The sequence below is a fragment of the Phyllopteryx taeniolatus genome, chromosome 18 (assembly GCF_024500385.1).
Source record: "Phyllopteryx taeniolatus isolate TA_2022b chromosome 18, UOR_Ptae_1.2, whole genome shotgun sequence".
NCBI lineage: Eukaryota > Metazoa > Chordata > Actinopteri > Syngnathiformes > Syngnathidae > Phyllopteryx > Phyllopteryx taeniolatus.
The window spans coordinates 17,409,830-17,422,198 of NC_084519.1; the positions used below are offsets into that span (position 1 = coordinate 17,409,830).

A 12,369-nucleotide genomic window follows, 5' to 3' on the forward strand; every position below is an offset into this window, starting at 1 on the left:
TTTTTCCCTTTGAAATCAAATTAATTGAAACATCATTATTCCACCCTCTTCCCCGAAGACCTATTTTCTACCTGCCTAAATTAAAAAAATATATACATTACATTTTTTCTAAAGATAGAAAGAAGTGGAAGCATCCCACAAATAAGTGAAGATCATACTGAGAAACGACGGCTAAATTGAGCTTAATCAATCTTTTGATGCTCGCTAAGTTGTGGTCTGCTGAGATGTTAGTTTCTCTGATGTGTCGTCTGATTTTTCCAAGACTTGTTGGCGGAATCTCAATTGTACCACTTTTAAAAAAAAAATTAAAATGGAGTTTTAGAGGGTCCATTGTAGAATTATGGTGGGTCAAGTTGAGTAAATGGTCATAAACTTACATTGCAAGGCGAGGCTGCCAATTTAAGACTCATTTCACATTTCAAATGAAGAACATTTTTCATTGTATTCTCAAATACAACACGTTAGATTAATTGCACACAATGTAATAAATTACAAGTAACACGCAGTTGGCCGAACATTTGTCTTCAGCCACAATGGTAAGTAAATACTGACATAAATCAATAGCTGAGGGAGGTTAGATTATAATAGTCGTAAGATCGGGAAATAGGATAGGACTGAATATTGTTCTTACAAATTTCAAAAGGTAAGAGTTCACGTCTCACTCGAGATCTTTTCCTACTAAAGCTAAACTGTCGTAAAACGTCCACGTGACAGTTCCGGCGGGAGATGAAAAGCGTTTGTGTTAGCGCTGCAAAATAATCAGAATACGGAGGTGCAGCCCAATGTTGAGGGAATGGAGATAAGCATGCGCTCACAATTAATAAAGAGCCGCAGAACCTTTGAGTTGAAAAGCTCACGAAAAGATGGCGCTCTTGTTAAAACTAAGGCTGGGCACTTGATCACAATTACAGGGAAGGCTCGCAGTAATGTCATATTTTCCTTCCCGATCGGCTCAGAAAACAGTTGAATCGGTTCAATATGCGCGACGGCAAATCCTTATGCGTGCGACGTGGAACGTAACGACAGCCAATCGGAAAGCTCTCTGAAGTGGCCGCTGTTGCCGTACGCGAATAGTGGAACAACTGGCTGTGTTTGGCTGTCTTTGATTCACACTAAATATGACGGCATAAGCTAATAGTTAGCCTACTTTCTTCTCATTCTTCCTCTATTACTACTTTTTCTTCTTTGTATTTTCCAGCAGTCCAAATTCCCTGTGTACACGAACAACAAATGTCCTCGTCATGTGTTGTGTATCACACCTTTTTTAGAAAACGGTATGTGTGTAGCTCGCTTTAAATGCAAAACTAGCGAGTCGCCTCCGATTGTTGCAGCCAGGTAGTGCACTTAATTTAGCCTCCACCCCTTTAAAATGGGACTGAGTCAGAAATGAATTCCTCACAGATTTCTTTTTATCCGTCCAATCCTTGAACAAAAGCGGTCTCCAAAACGCTGTAATAGGCATGCCGAGCCAGTAGATGGCAATGTCACCTTTCAGTGCCTTTTCGGTTCAAACCCGAGTCTTCAACTCCCCGAAACGTAGTAGAATGGAAACCGACAACCGCAGTCTGCGGAGGCTGGGTTAAGTGTTCCAGTGAGAGGGCGCACCTAGCTAAAACCTCTCGGCACTGCGGGATTACTTGAGGATTACAAACAAGGCGTAAGAAGATGGAAGTGCGTGGCGTGAGGCGGAACCCGTCGCGCTCTCTCATATACGTGTGTGTATATATTTGCGCATACATAGACAACAGGGTGGTATTTGCGGAGCTTAAATGTTTTATTGAGTCAACCATCAGTGACGCTTCAGGAAACCCACGTGAGCGTCCATTAAGCCACAAAGTGCTTCCGTGAACAATCTGTGGATTTGAGTGCGCGTGGGTCCAAAGTACCGGACACGTAACTGCACGGCGCAGATAACAGCCACAGATCGCTAGGTACGTGCTACATTGTTTACCATCCATCCTTTCAGTCATTACCCACTGTTGCACACAAAAGGATGCAGAAGTAAGCAAGAATGAAAGCCAACATTTTGCATTTTGTGGCTAATTGTAGCGTTTTTAACGTCATGTTTGTGGAGCGTTGCCTGCCGTAGTTGCAACTTGTTTCGGTATTAACAATTGCTATGAAACTAGAAGGACCTCACCCTCACTGCTTCAAAATTACAGCAAAATACGACATTTTTGTTGCAAACGTTGACAATTTTAGCATAAGCATGCCTGCCATGTTTGCAGAGTGTGACATGCTTTTGTTTCTTTTACGAAATTAAAATAATATGCCTTCCCCGCTCACCTGCTTAACTTGGGGGCTATGAAAGTAATTTATATCTAATTGTATTCATCGGGTTTTGATGAAAGTTTCAAAACAGTCAGGTTTTTACACAAGCACACATCTCAAATCGTCTTTCCCCACTGAAATCAATGGAAGTGCCATTAATCCGTTCCAGCCCCCCCCCCCCCCGCCAAAAAAAACCCAACAAAAATCCTTGTAATGTTTTTTTAATAAGAAATATATACACTAGCACTCAATAATATGGTAATCTATAAAAGCATACTGCTATCTAATTAAATAGAATGTAAAGAAAGATTTTTTTGCTTCAATTCAGTGGACATTATGCTGGTCCCGCTGGCGTGCGCGTTTTGTCACCTGGAGACACTTTAATACTGTACATGGAGACAGTCAAAGGTTAATCCGCAGTAATATTAGTCATACTACGTAAATGATAAAGAATATATGCCTGTGAGTATGTTTACGTTATCTGTTTCTCCACCATTTGTGTTCAAATATCCATTGCGTAAGGGTAAAAATTTGAATATTATATTTTTACCTGAAACATGCTTCCTTTTCTACATGATAAGGAATGAATATAACAGTAAAACCCACACCACTAGAGTACAAGCAATCTGTACCCGTAGTTTGGCAGATGACGCAAGCTAATAGTGGGCGGGAGAAAAGACAAATGAAAGAAAAAGGCATTCCGGAATGTAGTGGTAACAAAAAAGTATTTGCGCGCATAAGCATGCATTCTGTTAATGCGCATGCCAGCACACTGGTTGACTTTTTCAATGGCTTTGCTAACCGAATCCTTTTTTTGAGCGGCCTCGTTGCGTATGGATGACTGACAGGTGTTTGTCAGGCGCAAGCTAACTGTCGCCTGTTGCCCGGAGAGGCCGCCGTCCATTTGGCCGGGCTGGCGCCGCGCACATTCGAGTGCACTCCATCCAAGTGACAAACACGCAAAAAAAAAAAAAAGAAAGGAAAAGGAAAGGTTATTTATATTCATCACACATTTCAGGAGAGGGGACTGGTTTTATTTTTTCCCTGCCTGTAGGGCCACAACAGAGAAAAATTGTAGGTGCCAGAGTGAGACGCTGGCACTCACTCAAGTGCAAAAAGCAGCATTAAGGCCGCAAGAAGCCACTTCGAGTTGAAGTGTTAATGCTGCGGCTTTAGCTACGCATGTTGTTGTGATTTTTGGCTTGTCCCATTAGCGTTCCAAAAAGCTCCGCAGTACGATACGCCACAGTCTCCATTCAGCTGCAGCGGCCTCTTGAATGAACTTTGTCTCCTTACGAGAAGTAAACAGGAACATAACGAAACCTGACCCCCCCCCAACAATCCATGAAAAAGGTCAAGCACACTTTCAATACATGAAGTACATCAGCGGATGCGCGGTCGGCCAGGCGGGATGTGCGTACTGCGCCGTACACTTTCAAGGAGAGCGTGGTTTCTTTTCGGTATGAAAGAAATCCAACAAAGGTAATTGAATCTGAATACTGCATGTTTGGAGGTCTAGCTATTAAAAAAAAAAAAAAAAAAAAAAATTAAAAAAAAAGGGGGGTGTGCCTACCGTGATCTAGATCAGGAGTCCCAACCCTTTTTTAACGCCACAAAACGGTTTCACTTAAGTCATATTTTAGAGGATACAGTATACAGTACAATTCGCCATTACAATTCATGTAGTTGTTGCAATAAGTGGGCACTCTTCAACAAGACGCTCATTTGATGCCAGCTGAGAATGTGCTTCAAGCGGAACCGCTCCTCGCAGTTATTGGTGAGCATCGTAACCAAATGGTGAAAAAGGTCACTGTGTCTTTTTCAATAAAATACGATGCCATCACATTAGTTCGCAAATTGCGGCCTTCCCTCAGACGCTTTTGGTCTGCTCCCCTCGCCTTACACAACTCCCCATCATGCATTTGACTTTTGCACTGAATCAGCCTTGTATCACCTTCACTGTCCCTCAGACCTTCCTAACAAGCAGCCCAGCCCGTCCGAGCAAAATGTCACCAGCATTGATTGACTGCGAGCAGGGAATCAATAAAAAGACGTGCGCGTGAAATCCGAGCACCTGCACACATTCGCAGAGATGGGCATGACGCATCGATTTTCTTTTGAAATTATTCTGTCAATTATCAATTGGACGGATCAAATGTTGGGACACAATTTTTGATTGCTACATTTGGAAGAAATCGTGGCGTAAACCAGCACAGGGTGCATTTAATTCAGGCCAGACTGTGTGGCCAGAAATAACAACAGAAACAGCTTCTTCTCAGCCTTTTTCATGTTTTTGTTTTTGTTTTTAAACGTGTACCGCTAAACAAATAAGAAATATTTAACATGCAGAACATTCGAGTAGTAAGTACTAATTTCAACAGAGGCGTCAAAATGAGCAACCTGTCGTTAGCCGGCAAATGCGTTTTCTAAATCAAAAGAAGAATATTTTTTCAAATGCATTTTTTTTACATTTCCTTGACCCCAAAAGGGGTGAAATGAGCGGTTAGCTCATCAAGACTTCACATCGTTCCGTATTTAACGGCAAAGGACGGCGCATAAAAACCGACGTTTTTATGCGCCGTCCTTTGCTGGGCACAATCCGCCTCCTCCGACACGTTTTCTCCTGACAGCCCAGTGGTCCGAAAAACATTGTGACACATGATTGACAGCACGCACACACAAAACAAGGGCTTGTTCGTCTTGAGAGGCCAGTGTGTGTGTGTGTGTGTGTTTTTTTGTGCACTGATATATTTAAAGACAACATTTGATCTACTGTAGTGAATATTCATCAACTTTTATGCCAAGGCACAAAAAGCAACACCGGGGAACTGTTTTAAATTGTTAATAAAATGCATAATGTCTCCTTTAAGCCCTATTTTAGACCTTTATTCAGATCAGAAGGATGTTTTTTTCCATGTCCCATTCACCAAAAAGTCCCCTGAAAAGCGCAATATAAATCTAAACATTTATGTATTTATTTTTAACATCAAGCAAAGAATAAAAAAAACAAAGAATACTGCAATGATTCCAGCTGCTGCGTAACAATTCCAATAATAACGCATGCGACCACAAGAGCCCAAAAGCGGTTAAATTTGACCAAACTGAAATCTTAATCTCTCCAAGCACTTTCCCATGTGGGGAAACTGAAAGAACACGAGCAACAGCGATGTGCAATGTAGAACAAATGTGCCCTGACACCCACCTTTGCGTAAGAAGCGGATGTACTCTGTGCCCGAGCAGACAGCGCCCCCGAGCGGCTGCGTACGAGCACACAGCGCCCCCGAGCGGCCGCGCGTTGCATCGGCCCGCCAGACGCTCGCCGCCCGCTCGTCTTCCTCAAGTGAAAGTTTGTGTGCGAGTGTGTTGGCCTCCTCACCGAGTTGCAGCGACGTCTCAGTGTGGTAGTAGCCGTCCTGCTGCTTCTTTTTCAGCATGGAGCAAAGATCCAGACGCTCCACCGTCTGCTCGCCGAAAAACCTGCACACCCATTGACATGCTGTAAGGAACTTTTGGGCCTATTTTTAATCGAATGACTTTTTTTTTTTTTAAACATATAAATATATTTGTTATATTTTAATTACTAACACTGGGTTACAGACCGACTTTTTTTGTAAGTTGTCTGTTTTTCAACTGATTTAGGACAATTTTGCACTGCTGAAATCTGAAATCTTTTGTTCAGGTCAGGTTTTTATGCCAAGTTGTTCACAGTTTATTTATCCAAATGTTTAAAAAAATATATAGCAAAAATACCTGTAAATTGAATGTTACATCATCACGGTTCCAAATTCAGGGTATGAACCTCCATTTAAACATCTAAAGACAAAATACCTGTACATCTTCCTGTAAAAAAATAAAATAAAATACCTGTACAATGTGGCCATAGATCAAAAGGTTGACCTGATTGAGCCAAACCAATGTGGTATCTGGATTCAGTACATCAAAATTAGTCCCAAAATGGCAAAAATAATAATACAAATAAATAAATCAATCAATTGTTGTTGGCCAGTGCCATCATTGCCTTATAAAGGGTTAAAGTGCCGAGCTAAGCCTGTATAAGGCAAGGAAGCATATTTGGTAATTCAGCCGTTATTGTCCAAATTAACTGATAAAATAATAATAATAAAAAAAAAAATATATATATATATATATTGCATAATTAGTTAATTAAATACCTCCCAATAATTTCTGTATTGGCTCTCACTACATACATCACAATGTGCAGCTGTAACTAATGAAGTGTCCTGTGAAGTGAGGAGCTCCTACAGTACCTGCTGGTGTAGTTGGAGTAGAGAGAAGGGTCCACGCGTTTTATACCCTTCAGGGAGAAGACAAAGAATGGTCATTGTCGTGTCTTTTATGAGGATATTCAAGAGCATCGTTGACACGCGAACACACTTTTAAGACGAGTATAGCGTTCTGTTCCTATATTGCGCTTCAGCATTCGCGCCCACGCATTGGAACAAAGTTTTAGGAGGCGATTGTTAGGACGGGTTTTTCTACTATTCAGGCAAGGCCGAATTTTTACTTCAGTGCAGTACCACGTTGTGGCTCAAGGTGCCGGGCAGCACCGAGTCCTACCGGGAGCGATGCAGTGTAATTAGCGGCAAGAGGAAGCGCTAGAGGAGCTTGTCAGCTCGAAGTTCCAATACTAAGTCACAGAGCAGACACAATACGTGCACCTGAGGATTGTTCCACGCTCTGTTTGTATGTGTGGCTGCTCCATGCATCAATGCAGCAGTTGTTATAAAGACCTTAACATTGAGGCTAATTTCCTTTAGCCCATCTATGATGTTTGGCTTTGTATGTTAGTATTGAGCTCGCCGACTTTCGTTATGAGGTGTTTAAAGCGTGTGGGAGCGGTAAAACCGTTATAAATGTTTTTATATAATCCCTCTATATATTGCAAATTTTCCGCTCCAGTTTTTTGGGTGTGTCTGGAACGCGACACACACGGGCTACGTGTACCTGCGATCTGAGCTTTGGCGCTCTGGACAGCTTCATAATGGTGAGGTGCGGTTCAAAGCCACGAGCGTCGCCTTCCAGAAGACCTCGCTCCTCCAAACGACCGCACAGCAACTCTGCAACATCGGCAGACATTGGCGCTTCATGTCAACGTTGGGACATTGGGAGCGTTCTCGCTTTTTCTTTGGCTTTTTTTGTGACTCTTGCAGGAGCAGCCTCGACAAGGTTAGAGGACTCGGATATGCGCAGGGAGTTGGTTTACACATGACATAAATGTCGGCACTTGCAACCACAAATAAGGTGGACTGTTTTCTTGTTTTTACAGTGGTTGATTATTTGTTTCACCAATGTGAAAAATTAACTCATTCACTGCCGTGGATGTTTATATTCGTCATGTGGAATCCAACCGTTTACCGTCAACGACAAATATTCGTCACGTACGTTTTTCAACGGGCAGGCATGGAAGAGGGTCTCGTCCAGCTTGTCTGTGAAATTCAGGTTTTGTAAACCACTGTAATGACAAACAGATGCCTGTAGATGGCGGCGTTGCATCGCTTTGGATTTGAAATCAGCACAGCTTTTGAGTAGAAGATAAAGATTAGGCGGTGAATCTTGGCTTTTGAGGGAGAGAAATGCCAGACAGTTTATGGAAGGAATGAGGCACGGCATTTAAAAAAAAAAAAAAAAAAAAAAAAAAGTATAACTCGAGCCACACGGTGAATCAGTGTCGCTCACTCTGCGTTTTTTAGTAAATAAATTATTTTGCCATCAAAAGCCCTTTATTTTGTTGTAACAAAAGCACAAAAAATATCAGCGTCAAAGTCACTGCGGGACATGTTTCTTTTCAAGGTTATTTGTGATTTTGGTGAACACAACTCGTGTTCTACTGCTGATTACTTATGAGCGGAGAAAGCTAGAAACAAACTTTTCGTCTGGTGAAAGAATCGTCTGTCTTTTGGTAGGCTCTGTGCTAATGTTGTCACGGAGCTATATTTGCACCTCTTGAAAGCTCTGTCCAAATGCTCTAAAACGGCTGACAATATGGGGAACGGCTGGCAATGAATGAATTACCATCCATTTAAATTACGATCTCGCGATTGGTGACGAAAGGGCGTGGCCAGCGTGGACGAGGTGCGTCACAGGATGCCAAAGTCACATAAAGACACCATGAAGAGGACAAAACTTGACACGGTGTTATTTTAAGAAGAGCAGCTCGCGGGGGAGCGAAAGGTTAGAACATAATCAATAACAACGATGGAGGCGGTAGACAGCGGGGCGGGAGGTTGGACTGCCTGCCCTGTAACGTTTCACAACAACAACAACAACGTGGATAGGAGAGCGTTCGCTCGCAAAGTCCACCAAGTGGGCATCGTTTCATCTTTTGTCATGACTCTTATTCTAAGAGTGTTCTCCAGACATTATAGCAGAGACAAAGCGGCTGTTGACGTCCTTGGGCTTCGTTGAGTGATTGCTCGATCTGCCCCCCGGGATTCATTACACCGAGCGCAATGACATCGGAGGCTTATACTTGTATAAATATAGAGGTAAGGTTTGAAAGAATTTATGGTGTTCTCATTTTCTTACATCACGAAAACCTGCCATTTGAAAGGGGGTGCGTAGACTTTTTATATCCACCCCCCCCCCAACAAAAATTGTTAACCACAGTATATACACTACTTATACAACTGCTTTTTAAAAGAAAATTATGAACAAACACCAAAGAAATAAATAGAACACACAAAAAAAAGCAAAGAATGATGTCCTGCAACAGACAGAATCAAATAAAAACAAATGCACCATAAATTTCACATCCTTACATGCTTCTGTTTTTACTTTTTTCCCTAAATCCCAAAAGGAAATTCCCTTCCCCACTCGGGCTGACCAATAATCTACTTTATTTACCGTCCACCTGTAATAGTTTCAAGACAACTTTCCTAGAAGCCACTTACTTACTTCATGTTCCCATTGTCTGCGCCTCCACAACATACTTGACATTTTAGCTGATACTTTCCAAACGGATGCCTACAAAAAATGTGAGATTAAGCTTGGCATGCGAGCGTTGATGTTCTGTGTGTGTGTGTGTGTGTGTGTGTGTGCACGTGCACAGGAGGGGCCAATGGAGGAAGAAGAATCCTCTTAAAAAAATACATTCCAGCTTAATATCGTGGGCCAAAGGCACAACACGGGGATAAAAAATTTGTTTAAAAAAAAAAAAAAAAACATGCAAAGGCTTTGGGATGATATGAACACATGGGCACAAAAACTGACAAAAATATATATATTAAAAAATATGTAATACATATATACATACACAAGTATGCCAACATATTTAAAAATATATAAACGACAAAACATATACATGATAAAAATAGTTTCCAATTTTATTATTGAATTTAAGGAATTTTTTATTGAATATTTAATTGTATAATTTATAAAAATATATACTTATGTAGTTAAACTATATAGAGACAAAATAAAATATACACAATATAAATTATATATTATATATGCTGTTACACTGGTATATTTTTTTCTGATTTCATATAATACATGATAATCTAACACTAACCAATTACAAACAAAAAAATACAAGGATACATATATAAAATATAAATAAATGTAATACTTACTTGTAAATCTGGCACATTTCTCTCATTTTCCTATATCGTGTTGAAAAATAATTGAAAATTCCTGTTGTTAATTTTTCGTAAACTGCATATTCATTTCTGTTCTGAATACAACACTTTTTTCACGACACTATATTATACTATACTACACAATACTATAGCCTGGGTTAGCGCACCCAAAAAACATGAATGGGAAAGTACGTACTCAATGACCACGAACCACAAGTCGCCACACGTGCAAAAGCTAACGAAACCCAAAGTAACCAAAATAATAGAAAGGACTCATGATATGATGCAGTGCACAACTACACCCACAGTAAGAAAAATTGTTGTTAAATGTGTGTGTGTGTGAATGTGCATGTGTGTGTGTGTGTGTGTGCGTGACTGACCTGCCAGGCTGTGCAGCGCCTTTCTGTGCGGTCCGGGTGCGAGGGCGACAAACACCACGTCGTTTCTGAAGTGAGCGACGCCCGAGAAGGGCAGTGCCAGCTCCGCCCCTCCCAGCAGCTCGGCCAATGACGGCTCCGCCTGGGCCAACGCCGCCGCCGCCCTGACGGGAAAAACAAACACACACGCGCAAATTGCACAAAGACACAAAATCGCACACTAATCCTCACTTTGCCTCCCTCTCGTATTACATCATGACAGGATGTGATGATTACTCATGTCACCATCTTCTACTTAGCGTAGATTAAGCATCACATAAAACGGCTTTTATCTGATCAAGTGGGGACAATAACGTATGAAAACATTGGATTTATTATTCATTCATATTTATGTGGCTGCACACACACATGAAACCTCTTAGCCAATGTGGCTAAACAGAATACAAATCTCCAAGCCACACTTGTGTGCAGTTAGCCACAACATCAAGTGTGTTTACGCGGCTAAACCTTTAGCCACACACATGGGGGTCCACTATATAATTGTCAATAAAATGCATTTCCACCATCCGAGTTGATTCGAATCCAATCATTATTGAAATAAGCCTGCTTGGATCGTTGGCTGTGAGAAGTCAGATGGTTGCCTTAAATCTTTAAGTGTCCTTTTTCACTTGCGTTCCTTTCTGTACTGAAAAACTACACTACATTTGATGCATTACATATCAGTTTTTAATGACTGTAACAAAACAAATCCACAGTTTTTCCCCTCTGCAAAAGTGTTTTTTTCATAAGACTGCCGACCGCTATTGTGCGGTGAAAAATGCTGGTGCCGAAGCAGCAGTTTGCCCGGACCTTCTGCGATAAGAAAGAAAAAAGTGCCCCAACGCCACATGTCGGTAATTAGTCAGAGTAGAGCGCCGCAACTACTGCACTCCGCAGACACAACACTTTGTTCCGCAACGTAACACGGTGCTGATATGATAACGCAAAGTGGAACACACGTGGCTTCAAACTCATTTTGAATGATGCTCTGTTTCTTTTATGGTATTCTTACAGGAGCGCACAAAGTGCTACTTGTTTCTGGGAACTCAAAATCTTCCTGTGACCCACGTAGTCCGGGCTCAATGGAAGACTCTTCTACTGGCGTGGATAAATTACCCCAGACCTAAATTGGGACAATAGTTGTTGCGGTCCAAACGCACTTCCGCTTTGCGAAAAAAAAAAAAAAAATGGCTTGCGTTCCGGTACCTGTCCGCAGACTTGTGTTTCACGGACCACTGGTATCGCGGCTTGAAATTGGGATTTTTTTTTTCTCAAGCACGCCTTGAAACCAACAAATGTATCCCAATATGTCCTCTGTTAAATTGCAAAATAATACACCAAAGTAAATATTCAGTGTCAATTTAAAAAAAACAACAACGTTTCACTCGTTGCCATGGAAACGCCACAAAACTAACAACCGCAACTGGTGACGGTTGTAGCATTCCTCATTCCCCAAGTGAAGACGAACAAAGCTCCACTTACAGGTCCACTTGCTCCTGACGGGCCAGGTGGGTGACGAGAAGTGTGATGTGGAGCGTCGGGACCGGGATCATGGCTCTGGCCAAGCGAGGTTCGCGCTCCAGCAGCGCCTCTTGGACCTCAGTCACCGCTGACCGGATCTGCGTCGGAGGCCCACATAGTCAACACCAATCGAGGGACGGCGTCCCAGTAGGATTTCGTTTCGTAATGTTTGTACGCAATAAGCGTAGGTGGCAGAAGGCGGACTTGAACTTAAAACCGTGACCAGAACGTCTTGTGTTTGGGGTTGTGTTAACTGTCAATCAAATACCGCTTCTGCGACCTGCAAAAACGAATGCTACTTTGTCAAGCATCTCTCTCATGCTCCAAAAAATAAAAGAACATGTTTGAGCCATAAAAATATATCCACTGGGAGCCCCAGTGGCAGGAATGTATCCCACAGGATCGTCACAAGGATTTTACAAGCCGCTCTACAATTTACAAAAAATATATATATATATTGTTTTGGTTTCATTCGCTCTACTGCCCTCTCTCAGTGAAATGCGTGCACTCGCGGCTGACAACGAGGCACTCCATACCTCGTCTGCGCCTCACTTTTTTAGAAA

At 41.9% G+C, this 12,369-nt stretch overlaps 1 protein-coding gene across 2 annotated transcripts in view; it reads right to left on the reverse strand.

The window, feature by feature from the left end:
* The window catches only part of akap7 (A kinase (PRKA) anchor protein 7), a 30,964-nt gene that overhangs the window by 16,379 nt on the left and 2,216 nt on the right, over nucleotides 1-12,369 (reverse strand). For both annotated transcript variants that reach the window (XM_061753038.1, XM_061753037.1), the window contains exons 3-7: nucleotides 11,768-11,904; nucleotides 10,250-10,410; nucleotides 7,237-7,349; nucleotides 6,540-6,586; nucleotides 5,648-5,748 (exon numbers count right to left, since the gene is read on the reverse strand). In XM_061753038.1, coding sequence (XP_061609022.1) covers nucleotides 5,648-5,748; nucleotides 6,540-6,586; nucleotides 7,237-7,349; nucleotides 10,250-10,410; nucleotides 11,768-11,838 — 493 coding nt within the window. In that variant the 5' untranslated portion in view covers nucleotides 11,839-11,904. The remainder of the gene's footprint in view (nucleotides 1-5,647; nucleotides 5,749-6,539; nucleotides 6,587-7,236; nucleotides 7,350-10,249; nucleotides 10,411-11,767; nucleotides 11,905-12,369) is intronic.